The sequence below is a fragment of the Phocoena sinus genome, chromosome 21 (assembly GCF_008692025.1).
Source record: "Phocoena sinus isolate mPhoSin1 chromosome 21, mPhoSin1.pri, whole genome shotgun sequence".
Lineage (NCBI taxonomy): Eukaryota > Metazoa > Chordata > Mammalia > Artiodactyla > Phocoenidae > Phocoena > Phocoena sinus.
The window spans coordinates 17564691-17585725 of record NC_045783.1 but is presented as its reverse complement, the minus strand read 5'-3'; the positions used below and the strand labels follow the sequence as shown (position 1 = coordinate 17585725).

Genomic DNA, 21035 nt, shown 5'->3' with positions numbered 1-21035 from the left:
GGCAGGAGCGGTGGTGGTGATTGAGATTTACCTACCTCTAGTGACTCCTGCTTCTCGTAAAGCAAATCCTCAAGTGATTTCTTTTCCATTTCATGGCTTTTCTTGATCTCTGGGAGTGATATTGTTTTGAGTCAATAACATCCTACGAGGTCACTGTATTCTACAGTCATCATAGCACATGGATGCAACAGTTGATTATGAGGCGCTGCGCCTACATTACTTCATATTTGTATGGCACTTTTGTAGAAATTAAACGACTTGTTCTCAAATTAGCCCATGAGGTGAGTAGGGCAGATAATTCCCATTTTATGAATGAGAACACAGAGGCCCAGAGAGGCCAAAAGACCTCAGGGAACAAAGAGCACGCCTGGGGGCAATGGAGATGGGGGCGGTCAAACACTGGCCTTCAGACTCCTGGTCAGGAGGCCCTGTGCTCTGTTCTAGTTGCCCTTCACGAACCAAACAGAAGTCTCAAATTAAACCCATCTCCAGCAGGAAGGAAGAAAAACAATGTTTACCCAACATCTACCCTGGGCCAGTCACTTTTACATGTTCTCATCTCTGACCTCACACAACAAGTCTTTTTCTGATGAGACGGCCCCAGACAAAGTTCACAGGGTCAGTTCTCACCACGTGTCCATATGTTTCTCTGTAGATGCAATGGGTTCGGTGTAATAACTTCAGCTACATGGGCACTTCTGTAAAAAATGGCTTCTTATTCTTTTCCTTTTATTTCAACACTTCCAATCATGATGAAATAATAAAACACATCTTTTTATTCAACAAATGCCATCTACATTTCACAGCAGTGCTGGTGTGAAGTGCCTGGCATGGATCCTTCACCATGGTCAGGATATAAACTGACACGTTCAACTTCCCAGGATCTGAAGTGGTCAAGCACGACTATTACCAAAAGGACCTTAAAGTTCCTTAAAAGTTCATTCTATTTCCTAAAAGCGGGACTTCCCTGATGGCACAATGGTTAAGAATCTGCCTGCCAATGCAGGGGACACAGGTTCAAGCCCTGGTCCGGGAAGATCCCACATGCTACGGAGCAACTGAGCCCGTGCGCCACAACTACTGAACCTGTGCTCTAGAGCCTGTGAGCCACAACTACTGGGCCCGTGTGCCACAACTACTGAGCCCATGCACCTAGAGCCCGTGCTCCGCAACAAGAGAGGCCACTGCAGTGAAAAGCCCACACACTGCAACAAAGAGTAGCCCCTGCTCGCCGCAACTAGAGAAGGCCCAGCAGCAATGAAGACCCAACAAAGCCAAAAAATAAATTAAAAAAAAAACCCAAAACTATATTTCCTAAAAGGCTGGCATTTATAACAAACTATTATTTGCATCCTTAGGGGAAAGGGGAGATGAACAGTGCAAAAAGAAACCAAAAAACACTCCAAACGGAATACCACAGGGTATTCTCTAGAGGGGCAAGTTATGAATCATTTCCGTTTTAAAACATATCACGCTGTTCCACTAGCTTTTATTCTATTTCAATAGAAAAAAGCATTCTTGCCTGAAAGGGAGGTTTCATAGGCCTTCTTTAGCAAGTCTATTTTCTCTGAGTGGCTTGCTTCAATTTCCAACTTTGAGGTTTCATGGGCAGCACTTAAGTTGTCAAACTATAAGAAGAAAACCAAAACAAAACAATAGTTTATCAATAAAAAGTCCTAAGGTGAATAATAAGCAGCAGCGTTAGGAAATCTGACACCTGAGCTCGCATTCAAGTCTAAGGCCTACCAGACACATGGAAAGAACAACCCAACTGGGGTTTGCCAGTCCCTATGCTCCAGTCCACCGTGCCTCAGGAACACAACACGCAGCTCTCCAGGGTTCATGGATGCAAAGGGCTGAGTCCACCATACGGAACGAGGATACCTTCCATGGTGACAGGACCATATAAGCTCTACATCTATCATGTTGGCCTCTATATTCTCGGTCCCTAGCACATGCCTGGCATATAGTTGGCACTGTGTAAATATCAGCTAAATGAAAAACTGATTTTAAATGGGAACAAGGAAATTAAAGAGAGGTTTAGGATATACCATTAAGGGAAAAATATGAGTTATTAAACAAGAGCCATTTTAAAAAAGAAGAAGAAATGCAAGCCTATGTTTTAGCAGCACCAGAATGTTTGCAAAGGGATTATTTCTAGGCAGTAGGATAAAGGGATGTTTTATTTTATTTTAAAAAATATATCCAAAAAGAAACAAAAATGCTAATTTGAAGATACATGCACCCCAATGTTCATAGCATTATTTATAATTGTCAACATATGGGACCAACCTAAATGTCCATCAACAGATGAATGGATAAAGAAAATGTGATACACTATATATGTATATACACACACACACATATATAGGTATGTGTGTGTGTGTATATATATATATGGACCACTACTCAGCCATAAAAAAGAATAACATTTTCCATTTGCAGCAAAGTGGAGAGCCATGATGCTAAGTGAAATAAGACAGAGAAAGACAAATACTGTATGATATCACTTATACGTGGAATTTAAAAAATACAACAAACTAGTGAACATAACAAAAAAGAAGCAGACTCACAGATATAGAGAACAAACTAGTGGTTACCAGTGTGGAGAGGGAAGGGGGAGGGGCAAGATAGGGGTAGAGGAGTAAGAGGTGCAAACTATTAGGTATAAAACAAGCTAGAAGGATATTGTACAACATGGGGAGCACAGCCAATAGTTTATAATAACTATAAATAGAGTTATAATCTTTAAAAATTGTGAATCACTATATGGTACACCTGTAACATATAATCTTGTACAGCTATACTTCAATTAAAAAAAATTTTTTAAAGGGTTGTTTTAAATTTTGTCTTTTTTTCTTCTGATTTTTCGCTCAACGTATGTACATTGCTTTGATCATAAAAAATTTAATTTAAAAAACTTTTCATTTATTTAAAATTTAAAGAAGTTCATTTAGGGATGTCCAACAAAGAGAAGGTCATCAAAGCAAGGCCACCATCAGACAACAGTTAGAATTCAAATTAATAGCCATGGCCAAGCACATGCGCAGGTTCTAAAAGCACTGACCTGCTCCTGTAACTGAGTTTTGTACTTCTCTGCTTCTTCGATGTAGATATTCTGAAGCTTTTCACACTCCCCAGTGTAAAATTCTTTAAGCCGATTCTCCAGCTCTGTTAGATCAGTCTGGTGCTGCTGGTTTAGCTTCTGGACAAATCCTTCATAAGTTATTTGCAACTCATTCCTGGCTTTTTCTAACTTCTCACAGGTGGTTGAAGCAGTGACTGAAAAGAGATGGAAAAAGAAAAGGGAAAATGACACTTAACCTGCTAAATGTCCTAAATTCCTAACATTCACACACAGATGTGATGACTCTGGAAGTACAAACACAGGGCTCTCAGAGTACTCGATTCTCTCAGGACCAGATTTTCAAACATAATAGAATAAAAATGAATGATAAAAGGGAATGAGAGGAAATGGTCTCTGGCAGCAAAAAGCCAACTGTCTATCAAGCAGTAGGAGAAGTCCTTGAGCAGAGCCAGGTTCCCAAGTGAAGAGCACCCTTTCACATGGTGACCAATCAGTGCAGGGGCTGTAATGAGAGGAGGCTCTGATTGGCCGAGGTGTCTCTAAGGCAGGCCAACCACTAGAGGAGGCAGCCGAGATGTAGAAGGAGCAGGTAAGACCAGAGAGAAGCAATAGACTTTAAGCTTGTATGCAGTTGGAGCCAACTGAAACTCGTTACTTCAAAAATACAGTAATTAAAACAAAATACTAGAATATATTGAACACAGATCACCAGAACATAAAAACTTTAGGAAAAATACGTTGAGAAGCTACAATACAATGTAAATATATTGAAAGGTTAACATTTTTAAAAGGCAAAGTAATTTGATAAACATAAAATCAGAGCATCCTAACTCTTCACTACCACTACCAAAAACAGAAGTACTAACAATACCTTGCAGAACTTGCACATAAACACATACCCACACAGACTGTAATAAATCCTGAAAGAAATGGGAGAATATATATGCAAATGAAGCAACCAACAAGGGATTAATCTCTAAAATATACAAACAGCTCATGCAGCTCAATATCAAAAGTACCCAAATAACCCAATCAAAAAATGGGTGGAAGGGGACTTCCCTAGTGGTGCAGTGGTTAAGAATCTGCCTACCAATGCAGGGGACACGGGTTTGAGCCCTGGTCCGGGAAGATCCCACATGCCTTGGAGCAACTAAGCCCGTGAGCCACAACTACTGAGCCTGTGTGCTGCAGCTACTGAAGCCCATGTGCCTAGAGCCCAGGCTCTGCAACAAGAGAAGCCACTGCAATGAGAAGCACGCGCAACGCGATAAAGAGTAGCCCCCACTCACAGCAACTGAAGAAAGCCCATGCGCAGCAACGAAGACCCAAGGCAGCCAAAAGTAAAATAAATAAATAAGTTAAAAACAAAACAACTAAATATAGAACTACCATATGACCCAGTAATCCCACTCCTGGGCATATACCTGGAGAAAACCACCATTCAAAAAGATACATGCACCCCAATGTTCATTGCAGCACTATTTACAATAGCCAAGACATGGAAGCAACCTAAGTGTCCATCGACAGATGAATGGATAAAGAAGATGTGGCACATATATACAATGGAATATTACTCAGCAGTAAAAAAGGATGACATAATGCCGTCTGCAGCAACATGGATGGACCTAGAGACTGTCATACTGAGTGAAGTAAGTCAGACACAGAAAGATAAATATCATATGATATCGCTTATATGTGGAATGTAAAAACAAATGGGTACAAATGAACTTACAAAATAGAAGTAGAGTCACAGACGTAGAAAACAAATCTATGGTCATCAGGGGATGGTGGGGGAGGGATAAATTGGGAGACTGGGACTGACATATACACACTACTATATATAAAATAGGTAACTAATAAGAACCTGCTGTATAGCACAGGGGACTCTACTCAATACTCTGGAATGGCCTACATGGGAAAAGAATCTAAAGAAGAGTGGATATATGTATAACTGATTCACTTTGCTGTACACCGGAAACTAACACAACATTGTAAATCAACTATATGCCAATAAAAATTTTTTTAAAATCCTGAAAGAGCTCTATCATTTCTTGGGAAGCCTGACTTTGGACTTTGGCAGCCTTCCTGTACTTATGTTAGATATGGGGGAAAGGAGTGCTACTCTGTAAGGAGGATGCATGTTCTCAACACCCCAGAGTGCCCATGGATTCATGCAAAATGGGTACTGGTAAGTCTGTTTATTATAAAGTAATCCTTATGTCTCTTTTGGTAAGGAATATGTATTTGTGGAGTAGTGGAAGGAAAAAGGTTGTTTAAGGGAGGAGAAGAGGATAGTTTAGATCAATGATTATTCTGACCTAAGTAGTGGGAAATTGGCTGGCTCCCGGGATGGATTTCGGGCAATGATGTAGACTTGTTTTCTTGGGAATATGCCACATGGCAGTAGAAATACCAGCCCATACTTGTCCCATATCAGTATTCCTTCAGAAATAAAATAAGTCATATTGAAATAATGACAAGCATAGTGTCTGCTAAAGAGCACCCTTAAAATTCAAATAAACCCACAAATGTTTACTGAACAGTAAAGGCAAAAACAAAGCAAGAACTACTACCCTCATATCGAGGGTAAAAACTGTATTCCACGATGAGCAATGGGGAGCCTGCACAGTGCACCTTGGGAGCTAGAACATTCCCAAGGCAGAAAAGTTGGAGGGAAGACTCAACAAGGCAGGTGTAGGCCAGATTACAGAGATCATCAACATCACCAACAACTCAGGCCTTTGGGACTCTGTTTGGGAAGTGATTTTTTTTCCTTAAAAGAATTTATTAAAAGATGATGGCCACACTGATTGCTACAGAATATGCCCCTCATATCACTACTTATTTATCAAAGGAGGAAAAAGTGATTCACGAAGGCAAATGTTAGCCAAACAGGTAAACGTATTCGCTTCCACTGCCTTTCCAAAATAGTACAAATAAAATGATAGGGCCACAAGCCTCCGTGTGTGAATTCCATGTTACAGCTCTATATGAAAGAAGGCAGTAGAGAACTATTTGCGAGCAGTCAATAAAGGCACCAAAATAGCTTTTCTAGTCAGAGAAATCTTGATTTCACACAGCCTTCTGACTTAATTGCCTCAGGATTTCAGATAACAGCAAAGTAAAAAACAAAACAAACAAAAAATTCTAGCTCATCTGAAGGCTCATATCTGAGATAAAATGTCTAAGTGAACCAAAAACTAGAAGAGCTTCCGTGTAGAAGTTAGCAGTATGCTACACCTGCCGGATTTCAACACATCTGCTTGTAATCAAAGACTGTCAGTCTGAATGTATAACTGTATAACTTTAAAATCAAAAAGGATAGATGGAAGTCCTCTCACACTGGCGGCCGGACAGGGTGTTTCCTCTTTTTTTTTTTTTTTTAAAGAAGCTTAACTAGTGTTTGATTTTGTTGGCCACTGTGCAGAGAGGTAAAGGGAGGACAGGAGGGAAGGAAGGGTACAGGGAAAAAAAAATGGGTCGGATGGGGGAGCGGTGGTTACTGCTGTCAGGACAACAGTCCCAAGGCAGGCCCGGCCCCAGGTGGTGACATCAGCCTGCAGCTGTGCAGGGACAGCTGGGCTGAAGTGATCCCTCACACAAATGGCTCTACTTTGAGTTAACGGGCCTGGGCTCCTGGGGAAGCACTTATCTGGCATAAAGACTCGTGAAATACTTTTCTAAAGGACACACATGTCAACGCTGTATCAAGGGTTCTCAGGACCCCTGATGGCTGGACACACCTCGTCGGGAGAGTCGGGGACGCCAGCCTGGGGCTTCAGTCCTGGACATTTCCTTGTACTTATTTCAATTTAGGAGCGATTTCTATGCAGCTGGGCTCTTACTGCTGTTCTCAGTTTTGTCTCTTCCTTGCTTCTTCTCCAGAATTCCACTCACTCTCAGTCAATTAATCAAACACCCAAGACAGCCAAAATCAAACATGACTCTTTCACAATTCGGACTAAGCAAGGAGTTTCTCACAGTGTTAGGCGATACTGTTTTCATGAAGTTAGTGCACGGATGCAAAATCCACAGACTACAAAGTAGTCCTTTTGTCCTTACTGTTTTAATCATTCTATTAGACAATTTTTAAAAGCATGTCTGTGATAAAGCAGACCAAAGAGACCACTGCCTGCAGAAAAATTGATGGATTATCATTTTTGTGCCATATTGGGAAAATGCAGAAGCCCTCTCCAGCAATCTATTAATTAAAATGAGAAACAGAGTTTCAGAATTAAGAAGCAAAGAAAGAAACCAACTCATTTACAAGATCAGCCCTGGGCTTCCCTGGTGGCGCAGTGGTTGAGAGTCCTCCTGCCGATGCAGGGGACACGGGTTCGTGCCCCGGTCCGGGAAGATCCCGCGTGCCGCAGGGCGGCTGGGCCCGTAAGCCATGGCCGCTGAGCCTGCGCGTCCGGAGCCTGCGCTCTGCAGCGGGAGAGGCCACAACGGTGAGAGGCCCGTGTACCACACACACACAAAAAAAAGATCAGCCCTAAAACATAAGGCCACATTACAAGCTGGAAGTTGACATTTCAACCTGAGATGAACCAGGCCTTAGAAGAATTCGAGGCCAAGGACAGAACAGGAAAAACAGAGAGACACTCCTCTGACAGTTTAAAAACATGGATAACTAAGCAAGGAAAAAATATTTCACAAGTGGTGAAATGCTTGAAATTTTTCATTTTCGATTATTTGGATGACATCTACAGAAGGTCCAATGCCTGAATCAAATATAACCTTGAGAAGGGAACTGGCTTCGTCCTGGGTCCTTTAGGAGTTTTCCCCAGGAGTGAAGTACAGCCATTACCTCATTGGTTCTGGTGGCCTTTCCTAAGAGGAAGGGTCAGATTTTTATTATTTCCATCTCATGGAGACCAATTTCCCTTTGGTGACTGATAAATGTACTGTTTACAGTGAAAAACATTATACAACCACGGCCCTAAATTGTTAGTATTCTTTTGAAATGATACACGGCTTTCTTAATTTTTATATCTGAGTTGCAGTTTTCGTCATGAGATAACTAGAAATACTTTAATTCTCAGGAACCTAAATAAATGTCTTAACAGAATAGAGCTAAACACTTAGGTTCAAGTCTCAGCCACACCACTTACCTGCTATGTGATTTGAGCAATGACTTAAGCTTTCTAAGCCTGAACTTCCTTACTTTTAAAGTGGCACTAATATTAGTGCCTTCCACTGCAGGATTAAATATATGTGAGCGCTTGGCCGGTGCCTGACCAGAGTTAAGTATGCAACAAATGTTACTGTTATTATTGCTAGCTTTGCCAAAGTCCACTGATTCAAATGTGTCTGAAGAGTCCTCAAAGACATGCTTGGCGGGAGGGGTGTCCGTGACACAGTGTGACAGTTACAAAGATGCACTGCTCGTCTAGTATTCAGAGAAGGCAAACACACACACACACACACACACACACACACACACACACACACACACACACACACACACGAGGACAGGGTACACATCCACCCCAAAGCTTCACTTTCTAATACTACTGTTCTTGGCGTTATATGCAATAGAATTTCTCCAACTTTTAGGTAATTTGATCTAAATTAGACATAAAATATGGGAGAGAAAAAAGAAAACGAAAACTAGGGAGGTAAGGTCCCTCAGAAGCTCATGCAAAGTTTCACGATGCCATACAAGAGTTCGTGACCGAAAGAAGAGACAAACAGGAAAGCAAGATGACTTCATTCCCCAGCTGTACACCCACACTCTCCCTAGACGCTTCCAGCAGGCCTGCTGTGAGTGCCAGCCCTTCCTTGAGCACGGTTCCCTTCTCCGCACCATCCAGGAGGGCAATGAGGTGGGTGTCTGGTCCAGCCTCTCCTGCCTCCTCTGGGTCTCTCTCAGTCTCTCTCTCTGGCCACCTCGCCTGCTTTTATTTCTGGGCACCCTCCACTCCTTTCTTTAACAGCACACACTTCTCAGGGCAGGCATGCTTTTTTAAAAAAAACAACTTATAATTGTGGAATAATTTTATTAGATTGATAGAAAAGGTACAAAGAGACAGTACCAAGAGCTCCCGTATACCCTTCACCTAGGTTCCCCAGATGTTACCATCTTATGTAAAGCCAGGACATTTGTCAATACGAAGGTTTTAACATTGAAGCAATACTATTAGCTCTACTACAGACTTTATTCCAATTTCACCAGTTTTTCTACTAATGTCCCCCCCCGCTTTTTTAAGAATCAACTTTTTTTAGAATAATTTTAGATTTTCATAAACTCATAAGGATAGAATAGTTCCCGGATACCTCTCTCCCAGTTTCCCCTAATGCTGATATCATATATTATGACAGGACATTTGTCGAAACTAAGAAATAATTTTACTGGCACATTACTATTAACTAAACTCCAAGCTTTGTCCTTGCTTTCTGTTCTAGGCTCCAACCCAAGATAGCGACCTGCATTTACTCATCACATCTCCCTCATCTTCTCTAATCTGTGAATGTGTCTTTCCTTGCTTTTCATCGTCTTGACAATGTTGAAGCCAGGCATTTTACAGAATGTCCCTCAATTTGGGTTTGTCTGACATTTTCTCTGCATACTCTTCTGACCCAGGAATTCCACTATTAAGAATATATGTGTGGGACATACTCCCACACATACAAAATGAGGGACATACGAAGCTATTCACTAGAGCATTTTTTGTAAGAGCAAAACATTACAAACAACCGAATGTCCACCGTGAAGAAACTGGTTAAATTAATTATGGTATACCTATATAATGGAATCGTTTCCAAAAAGTAATTTTACAGCTGTTTAAAAACATATTGAGGAAGTTCTCTGTGTACTGATCTTTAAGAAATGCTAAGCAGAAAGCAAGGTGCAGAACAGCATGTATAATGCTCTGCCACCTGTGTATAAAAGGAAGGGGAAACAAATACCTACCTTACTTCTCCTGTACCCCAGCCCCAGAACCATAAATGGCGACATAACCTTCTATCATAGTAGCACGATTGTTTCATAGTATTATTCTCTGAAGGGAAATCTGCTCGTGACACACTTCCAGGGCAAGTGACCGTGTTGGTTACTCTCTTAAACTGGGGTCTAATCTGCTTCAAATTGGAGATAATATACCTGAACAAAGCAACCAAGAAGCCCTTTTTAAAAAGTAAAATGCTACTTTGTGGAGAGGCTGGTGCCCAAAGAACAACAGAAGGGCAGGGACCTAGACTATCAACAACAAGCATTTCCAACTCTGCAGATCAGTTTCCTGATACGCCAGGTAGGACTAAATATCACCTGCTCTGCTAACCTTACAGTTTGGTGAGGATAAAGTGAAAGAGTGCTCTATTTTGTAGAGTGAGTCTTCACAGACCGTCTGTGGCATGATCATCTACTCATAAAAGCCCCAGGTTTTGCTCCCCAAAGGTACTGCTTTTTCACAAGACCAAGAAATTTGGCAGACATGTGAGAGAGACAAAGGTCTCTTTCTGAATTTCGAAATTAGCTACAAATAGCTTTCAGATTGCTCTTGGGCATTATATGAATTGACGAGAAACTGATTTCAAAAGCCTTCCACTAATCACATCTTACTGGGAATTTACTTTCACAAACCTCCCGCAACGTCAAATCCATCCTCCCATAAATAATACCACCTTCCCTTTAAAGCTCAGTTCATACTTTACAAAGTGCTCTCATATTTATTATTCCATGTAATAGAACATAGTCATGTCTTGAGTTAATAACATAGGTATTATCTTAAATCTCACTTTACTAGACTGTAGGGGGAACGGACGTGGCAGAACCGGGTCTAGAACTCAATCCGCTCAGCCCTTCTCAGTGCAGGTTCTATAGCACGGAACACGGAACAACCTGACCCAAGTGGCTGTTTTCTCAACTTGAGATGCATTAAGAGAGAAGTTCACGCATTCATACAATGGACACCTCAGAATAACAGGGCTTAATTATCTTGTGTAAGCTAGAGAGACTGCAAAGTAAGGCAGGTAAAAAAACGATCTTTTTCTCCCTACACTGATTAGTCCTGATGAAATCTTATTCACATGCGGGATGACGGTCTGGCCCAGTCACAGATCTTAGTACAGAGGTGCCAGCTGGACCTCCACAGAGCCCGGGTTCTCCCTGCCAATAAAAGTCTGCAAAGGCTTTGCTGTTTTTCAGCTTAGTCACTGGCCAACAACATGCTGCAAAACAGATGCTCTCATAGTCACAACAGCAAACGTTCCATGGACCAATCAAAACACTTAGGCTGGAAAGTGGATCTGAGTCAAAAGCCTGGCTGAATAACCGGCATAAATGTTCTAAGCTTCAGGCCTGAGGAAAGTGAGTTAACACTTTAAGGAAATCACATTTCAATCAAGAGAATAAATTTAATATTAATGAACAGGTGAGTCTGATACTATCCTGTGTCTCCTCCCTGATGATTCATGTTTAGGGGGCAAGGTTCAAAAGGGCAGGTCAAAGTTACAGGTAGGCAGAGACTTCCCTGGTGGTGCAGTGGATAAGACTCCGCACTCCCAACGTAGGGGGCCCCGGTTTGATCCATCCAGGAACTAGATCCCACATGCATGCCGCAAGAGTTTGCATGCCACAACTAAGGAGCCGGTGAGCTGCAACTAAGGAGCCGGTGAGCCACAACTAAGGAGCCCTAGAGCCACAACTAAGACCTGATGCAACCAAATTAATTAATTAATTTAAAAAAGCCACCTAGGGCTTCCCTGGTGGCGCAGTGGTTGAGAGTCCGCCTGCCGATGCAGGGGACCCAGGTTCATTCCCTGGTCTGGGAAGATCCCACATACCGTGGAGCGGCTGGGCCCGTGAGCCATGGCCGCTGGGCCTGCGCGTCCGGAGCCTGTGCTCCTCAACGGGAGAGGCCACAACAGTGAGAGGCCTGCGTACCACAAAAAAAAAAAAAAAAAAAAAAAAAAAAAGCCACCTAGAATTAAACAAAACAAAACAAACAACAAAAAAAACCCCAAAGTTACTGGTATGCATATGATTTGGAAGCCTATGTACAAGAATGGATTCAGTTCAGTTAGAGCTATTTGGTATTATTCTCTTACTCTGCTCACTTAAGTCTTACATACATATATTTTTTACATTAAGTGAATAACATTCTGGACAGCTAGTGTGCTGTCAAAGTGTGGCCCAGGGAGCACCTGCATCAGTCACCTGGATGATCATTACAAGTGGACTCCTCCATCCCAAGCCACCCGAGTCAGAACCGGGAATCTGCAGTTTTAATCTGGCCTATTTTATTACACAGTGAAGTTTGAGAACCACCGACAGATTATATTAAATCAGGAAATACTGAACATATCAAAACTGGACAAGGACAAGTGAGGGAAAAGACCAGGACAAGGAAGAAGACTCAACAGGCTTTCAGAATAGACATGCTTGGGCTTCCCCGGTGGCGCAGTGGTTGAGAGTCCGCCTGCCGATGCAGGGGACCCAGGTTCGTGCCCCGGTCAGGGAGGATCCCACATGCTGCGGACCGGCTGCGCCCATGAGCCATGGCCGCTGAGCCTGCGCGTCCGGAGCAAAAAGAACAGACACGCTTGGTAATATGGTGCATCTGTACAGGTGAAAGAACCTAACCTTTCACTTATAGAGACAGCCAGCCAAAGTCTAAATTTAGAAGAGACAGACAAGGATAGAAAAAGAACAAGCCAAGTTTAAGACGGAATCAACTCCCTCTTCAATCGACTCAGTGAGATAAAGAATTGTTTTGGCATACGGTTGGTTTTCATTACATATTAATAGATTTTTCATTAAAGCCCACTTCAAAAATCACTTCTGGAATTCTGCAACTCAAAAGTGGCTTAACTGTAAAGAGTTTTAAAATTACTCTAAATATACAACCTTGTTACACCATAACTGTACACAAAACTAGTGAAAGAATGAACACATTCCATAAAGGTGTGAAGGGAGGTTAGTTCACAGACACAGTCAAGTGTTGATCAGACAATGTGTACACTGCTTTAGGCAGAGCCAAGTCACTTTTTCCTAGTACATCATAACAAGATATTTTAATCTAATACTTCTTGACTTGAATAAAAAGATCCCAAAAGTAGTTATCAATGCAAACTAGTGTTTATATCAAATGATTTCCCCATCTTTGCAACAGTTTCACCATGGTTTCTTTCTTTGTAATTAACGGGAGTTTGGTGGTCTAGCCATCCTAGGTTTTATCCAGGTGCTTTGCTTTTCTGGCCTATTGACCTTAAGAAAGTTACATAACGTTTAAGCCTCAATTCTTCCCTCCGTCCCTCCCTCGCTTCCTACACAATGCAAACCAGTAGACTTAGAGATGAACACTGATGTTAGGAAAAAGTAAGCACTCAATAAATGTTGCTGCCATACCCATCATCCTTACATACAGAGGGCAAAATCGACTAGTCTTCTGAACCATTATTATGGGAATTCCAGGAATTTTTAGTGAATAAAGGGTTAAAATCTCATTTGTATCATGACATAGGAACAATCAGGACAAATGTATAAAAAGATGTGAGTTAGCTATTAATTTCTGACGGCTAGAAAATAATTGTGAAATACAAACTACCTTTTTCTTCATTAATTTAGATGAAAAAATGTGATTCCAATGATTAAGATCAATACAAAAATACAGTAGGAACCCTAAAAGATCATAATTATGGCGCTCCATTACACCAACATGACCATAAGATCAGAATGACACATTTATTCCATATCTCAGAGGTAACATGTTTGCTGTGGATTATGTAGAACATTAAATTGAACTGTAATTTATTTTGAGGGCTGACATTTTCAAAACGACCGGATTAACTGGGAATGTCAGGCATAATGGAAAATGTCTTCAAGAGAACTATAGCTCATCTTACTTTATTACTTAGCTTTAACAGTTTATAGGAAAATATCTGTGTACAGAAACCATCAAGTATAAGCATATTATAAGGATAAAACCAAGTTTCCCTAGCTACCATCCTCAGCAGTAAAATCATTCATTCATTCTCTGAAGTACTAAGCATCAGAAGTGCTAGCTGCCAGGCCCAAGGTACTAGCTGGTAGAGCTACAAAGATGAAGGACGTACTGGCCTAGCCCTTGAAGTGCTCACAGCTCTGCACTGTGAAAAGAGGTCTATAAACAAATACCTATAGGAGCAAGGTACTTGAAGGGTATAGTAGAAGGTGCAGTTCACTTGTCTGAAGGATTTGGGTGAAACTGAATTGACGACAAGGTATTTTTAGCTAAGACTTTAAAAATAAGCAATGAGAAGGAGGAGGAGTTGAGAGGCAAAAATAGAAAGATAGTGGGAAGAGGAGAGAGCCTTTCAAACAGAGGAGGAGGCACAAACGAGGCATGAATGAGCCTCTCTGCCTGGGACCTTGGAGGGAAAAGGAGGTGTGCAGAGAGGAGAACGAGGGTCAGACACCATGAAGCTACACCGGAAGGTTACAGACACATCATACACGGTGACTTTAGTATGCTTGGACTTCTTCCCAAAGCCAAAATGGAGTCACTTATGTCTGTTAAAGATGTCCAATAGAGGACACACATGAGATTTATTACAAGTATAGTCCTGGTAGTACTGGGAGAAGAGAGAAGCAGGCCTGGGGCAAGGTGACCACTGGGATATACTGCAGGTGAGAAATTACAGGACTTAAATTAGGACAGAAGCAGCCAGAATGCTGAAGAGAGATGGATCTGGGCGACATTTAGAACACAGCCTGGTATCATGTGCAGGGTGGAGGAAGAGGGTTATGACCTTAGTTGGCAGCCTGGGTGGTAAGTGAATAATAATCCAGGGCAGAAGGTGATGAACAGACTTTGAGGCATAGGTCTGAATGAGGAGACACTGCAGAGTATTCCGGAAGCAAGGGGCTGGGTAGTCAGGAAGGTCTGATTACGCTGGATTGGCTCATCTAGAGGCAGCTCTTCACTGGGAAAAAAGTATTTACAGCTTGGGGAAGGAGGGGACTAGAAAAATAAATCTGTGAGTCATCACCCTATAGGTTGTAGTTGAAACCATGGGAATGGGTAAGAAAAACAGCCGACGATGAAAGCCTTACGATGACGTTATTGAAGGGGTAAGTGAAATTATGCTACATCCACTCAAAAGGCATCACCGTGATCATTAACCACGAGCGTATGAAGACCAAGAGGCAAAATGGGAAAGTGCTCGACATAAGTTTAAACATCAGAGTATCTACGATAACATGGAAGGATCTCAAAAACATTAGGTGTGAAAGAAGCCAGACACAAAGAGAATTTATTGTGTGTTTCCATTTACATGAAACTCTATTGCAGAATGGACAAAACGAACCTCGAGTGATAAAAATAAGGTCAGTGTTTGCTTCTAGGGGAAGAGGGTCTACTGGAAACGTAACCTAAAGGTGTAGGTTACATGAGTGTGTATGTTTGTCAAACTGATGCAACAATAAGCATCCCGCTGCATGTAAATTATACCTTAATAATAATAATAATAAAAGAGTGCAAAGTGGTATATATTCATATAAACAAAGGAATATGCCAAAATATGGAGCTATGGGCTATTTACCCCTCACTCCACAATTTTCGTTAATTTTCACACATTGTTCTTAAATAAAAAGAAACTTTAGGGAATTCCCTGGCGGTCCAGTGGTTAGGACCCCATGCTTTCACTGCCAGGGGCCCAGGTTCGATTCCTGGTGGGGGAACTAAGATCCCACAAGCCACGTGGCGCAGCCAAAAAAAAGAGAGAAAAAAAAACTTTAAAACCTAAAATGCCCATAAATATTTATCAATTACCCATGAAAATGGAAAGCACATATATATTTTTTCATAGGAAGCAGGAATGGATCTCTGCAATTAAAGAGTTTACTGTCTGGGGACTTCTCTGGTGGTGCAGCGGTTAAGAATCTGCCTGCCAATGCAGGGGACACGGGTTCGAGCCCTGGTCCGGGAAGATCCCACATGCCGCGGAGCAACTAAGCCCGTGAGCCACAACTACTGAGCCTGCACTCTAGAGCCTGTGAGCCACAACTACTGAGCCCATGTGCCACAGCTACTGAAGCCTGTGTGCCTAGAGCCCGTGCTCCACAACCAGAGAAGCCACCGCAATGAGAAGCCCGCGCACCGCAACGAAGAGTAGCCCCTGCTCGCCGCAATTAGCGAAGGCCTGTGCTCAGCAACAAAGACCCCCCCACCCCCGCAAAAAAGAGTTTACTGTCTGAAGACAATAGGAAAACACAAGATATACTATATACACAAATGCAAAATATCAAGGGCTCTCTGGAGCAAAGGCAGCCTCACGCTTTGGTTCTGAGGAGACTGTGAGGGGGTTTTCAAAGAGTTTTTTAGCAGAAGCAAATGTTATGTTGTTCCACAAAGCAGGCATGGCTCAGATGCAGATATACACAGGCTGTGCTGGAGGTAATAAGCTGGGTTAACCTGGGAGCAGGGGGCACCTGTCAGGAAACAAGTGAGGCCACAGTGGGCAAGTCAGTCAGGGGAGGAGATCATCAGAGGCAGTGAGGTCTGAAGATCAAAAGTGCAGACTTTACTTGGGTTTCAGTGCCCCTGAGCTTATGAGTTGTCCTTTATTCTTTGCAGTTCTTAGCAGTTTGGGAACCTTGCCTCAATTTTCATAGAGGAGGTAAAGAAAAACTACTCAATGGGAAAGTGACACCAACGATGCCCCATTATGTCAGAGGGGAAAGGTGGGTACTTTGATGGCATTGATGGTGGCGGCTCTCTCTTTTTGAGTTGCCTGTGATGGACCAGTCACTATGCCAGTCACTTCACATGTACTACCATCTTATTCAAACTCCAAAACAATCCAGCAAAATGCATATTAACTATCACCAGCGAGGAAACTGTGCTCAAAGAAGTCAGTTAACTTCTAACCGGGAGTGGATGGACAAAAACCCAGACGGTGGACTCCACGCCCCAAGCGCCTCTAACATATCAGGAAGGGATCCATCACACCTCACCTTTCTATTTGTACGTGAAGAGCAAAATTAACCTGTCCTAAGGTGTTTCTAATAATATTTAGTCGAATTACTATTCCTTTCTGCACCAGAGTCTCTGCCCTCGCAGAATAGCAAATGCAGTTACTACACGTCTGTCCACTGCATGCATCTGAACAACTTCTATTTGATAGCAGTTAATACTTGGTGGTAGACGCTCTGCAACAGTTACCCCATGTAATTCTCGTGGCCACCCTTGAGGCAGACACTACCGCCGTTTTACAAAGAACGAAGTTGGGACAGGAGGCGTGTGCTCTGTCTCGCCTGCCCGAGGTCACCCAGCTACCAAAGATCTGAACCTGGACAGTATGACCACACAGTCTAACAGCTTTGTACCACTGCCTCACATTTTAAAACTGAGCTGTAAACTTTGTGGTGTGAACTTATTCCTATTGCAGCTCAATCAATCAAACCGGCAGCTTTGAGAACATTCTTCCTGGACTGTTCCATCAGAAGAAGGCTTCTCTCCCTTCCCCTCATGGAACCAAAAATCTTCCCCCAAATGCTCTACGCTGTTACGTGAACAATTCAATCTGATTCACCAGCAGTAATGCCACACTTCCTGAGAGCGTAGCCTTGGGTGACCGGATGATATGGACGGGCCAAACACTGCATCCTGACACTCCGAGAGCAGCAGTAAAGCCACACCGGGGCACCGGCTCCTTATCACAGGGAAGGTGAGAGCGGGTGCAAATGGCTACAGCTATTTCCTGTCGGGCTAAGTAACTAACGGGAGGTAATGAGTCCCTGGGTCCCATTGAGGTCACTGAATCGCGCTCTCCACTGAAAGGTGGAAAGAGGATTCCCCCATTCAAACTGACTGAATGAGAACAGTGTTCCCTTGGCACATCTGCCTCGTCTTGGGGGGAGGCTGAAACGTGAACCCCCAGCGAGGCTCCTCTCCACCTCTCCCGGGTTAGAGCGAACCCTGAAACACACACAAAAAGACCTCTCTCCTGATCTGCTAACCCTATATCCATTACATTACTTAAGGCGCAGACAAAAGCAAGTTAAGTTGGTCATCCGGGTAATCAAAGGACACCAGTCACGTTCAGTAACCTGGCAGAGAGCCTTAAACGTCCCGGGAGCCAGGCTGTTTCTTATCTGTGGTTTCCTTGAACTGTTTTCCTAGAACTCTCAAGTCTTTGGGGTCCTGAAGTTCCATCTGTCTCACAATTACTCTTCCAAAAGAGTCCTTCCTAAGATCAGGAGAAAACGGTGACCAGGACGAGGTATTCGGGCGAGTCAGGAGTCTGGCATTGCCCTGCATCGGGGGGTGAAGAGAGAAGAGGAATATAGACGGAAGTCTTCGCCCCACGTTCATGGCTACTTGATCTTTGCCCGGGCATGGTAGGGGAGGGGCACTTAAGAGGGTTCAAGTCCAGCAAATTATATTGACAGTATTTCAACTCTGGTGTTGTCCAAAGAAAAACGAGCAGTTTCTCCTGGAACTAGATGAACATAATTTTCAACTCCGGCTGTGGCCTTTGCATTATTTATACACGTACCTACACACGCTTTCAGCACACACAGAAAACCGCAAAGGGCAAGGAAGGCAGCCTTTCAATGAACTGCTCCAGACCTGGCTGAAGCTACAGCAGGAAGCTGACTGTCTAGGGCCGTGGTGCCTACAGCGCATGGGGCTCCCGAGGCAGTCAGCTCGCTCTAACACGCAGGCTGAGGTAGGAAAGGCAGCACTGTCCCTGCTGCACGAACCCAGGGCTCTTCCAGGAAAGACAAGAACTAGAAGAGAGTTCGGCCTGGAAACAGCAGCCCTGGGGGGTGAGTGCCACAGGCAGGAGAGACACCTGGCTTCCTGTGGAGCTGGGTCCTTCTCACTGCCAGTCCAGCTGGAAGATTAGCACAGAGTACGTCTTCTAATGCCATACCCACTACTCACAGAGCACCCAAGGAAGTGCAATATCATTGCTGCTACTGGAGAGGGAATTTCCTCACCACTCTTTCATGTGAAAGATGGTTCCAGAAAGAAAAAAACCTGACGGAATTATCTAACTGTAATCCACACACTTACAAAAAGCATTCCGTCCCTCTCTCCAGGAAAAGAAATGTTTTGGTTATCAGAAACTCTGCTAGGCTTAGTCAGATCAGTGCCCAGAATTCCATGAACTTGAGGTCAAACTGCCAAGATTCAACAGAAACGTCGACGGTCAGTGTTTGCACAGATGCTGGAGTGAGGGGCTGACACGGCAGACACCACGCAGACAGGAAAACCAACTGGGACAATTTTCCCCTCCACCCGAAAAACTGGAAGAAGGAAAAAAAAAAAAAAAAAAGGCTCTTACCTAGCTCTCCCCGGAGGTTAACAAGTTCTTGAGATAGGGTTTTGTGTTGTTTCAATGCTTCCTCCCGCTGTGGAAAACACACATCAAGTTACTCATGTTTTCAAGAGGGTCCCTTTCAGTAAAGCACACATTTGTTATCACCAGGAAAATGAGACTCAGAACTGAGAAGCCAAGATATGAATCATTTAGGCTAACAGTTTGTGTTGTTAAAAAACACAGATGTCCCTTAGTTGTTAAGGAAATGCACATTTCAAAAATCTGTATTTTCTCAGGTCCTCGTGAAACATTCATTTGAGGCACTGAATGGCCCGTTTAAAAATATTTACTTTGAGCCATGCTTCACTGCTGATCCCAGAACCTTTCAGCTGAGGCATACTTAAGACGTAATGCATTCTCCTCCTCCAAGGGCAATAAAGGTCTAATCAGTCTAAGATAAACGTTTAATGTTCTAAACACATGCACTTATATGAACTTTATCCTACATTTGCAAATAGAAAAGTTTCCTTAGGAGGCCAATCCTTTACTTCTAAAAGGAAGACGCAAAAGTCTCTTATAAAGCCACGGCGAAAAAACTAATCCTTTACAAACAAAATGAAATTAATTTTACTCAGCTATGCGTTATTTTCTAAGGATGATAATACGTTGGATCAGCGATCATTCTGAGGAGATGTTAGAGAAATGAATCAAAGAAAACCAGGCAGCTGTTTCAGAATCAAAAAAGCAATTATCAATCTTGCAAGGAGAACCATTTCTAAGTTACCAGCAACTCATCCGCAAGCGCACAGTCACACATGCTTGTACAAACACAGCAATTAGATACAGTTTCTTACGAGGCAGTTTCCCTCCCACCAGCGTGTGTAAGGAAGGAAAAGGCAGAATTCAAAGCTCTCTGGAAATGCCCTCCCCGGGATCGCCCCAGACAGAGCTCCCACCGCAGCTGGGTCGCAGCATTGCGGACGGAGATCATGAGACCCGCCTTTGAAGGCGAGAGTTGCTTGTCACTCAAAGCGTTTCCCCCCTCACGCCAGACCACCTCTGCCTTCGCCCCTGGCATTCTTCCAGAAAAGCACTATAAACAAATACTAATTACCCTCGTTGCTGCACATGGAGAATAGTGGCACAATTTGCTACGGGAGCAGCCCATTTTCCAGCTTCTGTCTCTCCAAGTCCCCCCTCCCGGCCCCGCGCAGGTGGCCAAGCCACCCACCAGTCCGGTCGGTCTACACTCAAAGCTCCACCAGGAGGAGCGCCATTGGTCTTCGGTTGGCCTTACTTCGCATCCTGCAGGTTAGCGTGCGCCTGGGACGCCTCTCTCCTCACAGGAGCTGAGGCTGCAGCTTCTGCCTTTGGCACAGGCTGCCTGCGACTGCTTAAAGCCACAGCCCTTCATTTATGAAAAACGAGAGCCAGCGCTTAGACTGATCGATTGCCACTTACTTTCAAATATCAGCCGGTACAGGGGAAAGAAAAGCCGGCCGCCTCCGCGTGGATAATGGAGTTATTTTTAGACTTGTGAACCTTTTTATTCCCCTCTCTAATTAGGGGTCATTAGATGAGCATACTTGCTAATAGAAAAAGGAAATTTATTCTCCAAAACCTGTGTGCTAAGTGAGTTATGGACGAGGTGAGGAACGGTGAAAGTGTGTGTTGTGACGGAGAATTTAACATG

At 43.2% G+C, this 21035-nt stretch overlaps 1 protein-coding gene across 1 annotated transcript in view; it reads right to left on the bottom strand.

Moving 5' to 3' along the window:
- LOC116746692 (microtubule-associated tumor suppressor 1 homolog) overlaps positions 1–21035 on the bottom strand; it is a 151767-nt gene that overhangs the window by 337 nt on the left and 130395 nt on the right. Inside the window, exons 7-10 of the mRNA XM_032618290.1 lie at positions 19367–19433; positions 3068–3282; positions 1523–1628; positions 36–109 (exon numbers count right to left, since the gene is read on the bottom strand). Coding sequence (XP_032474181.1) covers positions 36–109; positions 1523–1628; positions 3068–3282; positions 19367–19433 — 462 coding nt within the window. The remainder of the gene's footprint in view (positions 1–35; positions 110–1522; positions 1629–3067; positions 3283–19366; positions 19434–21035) is intronic.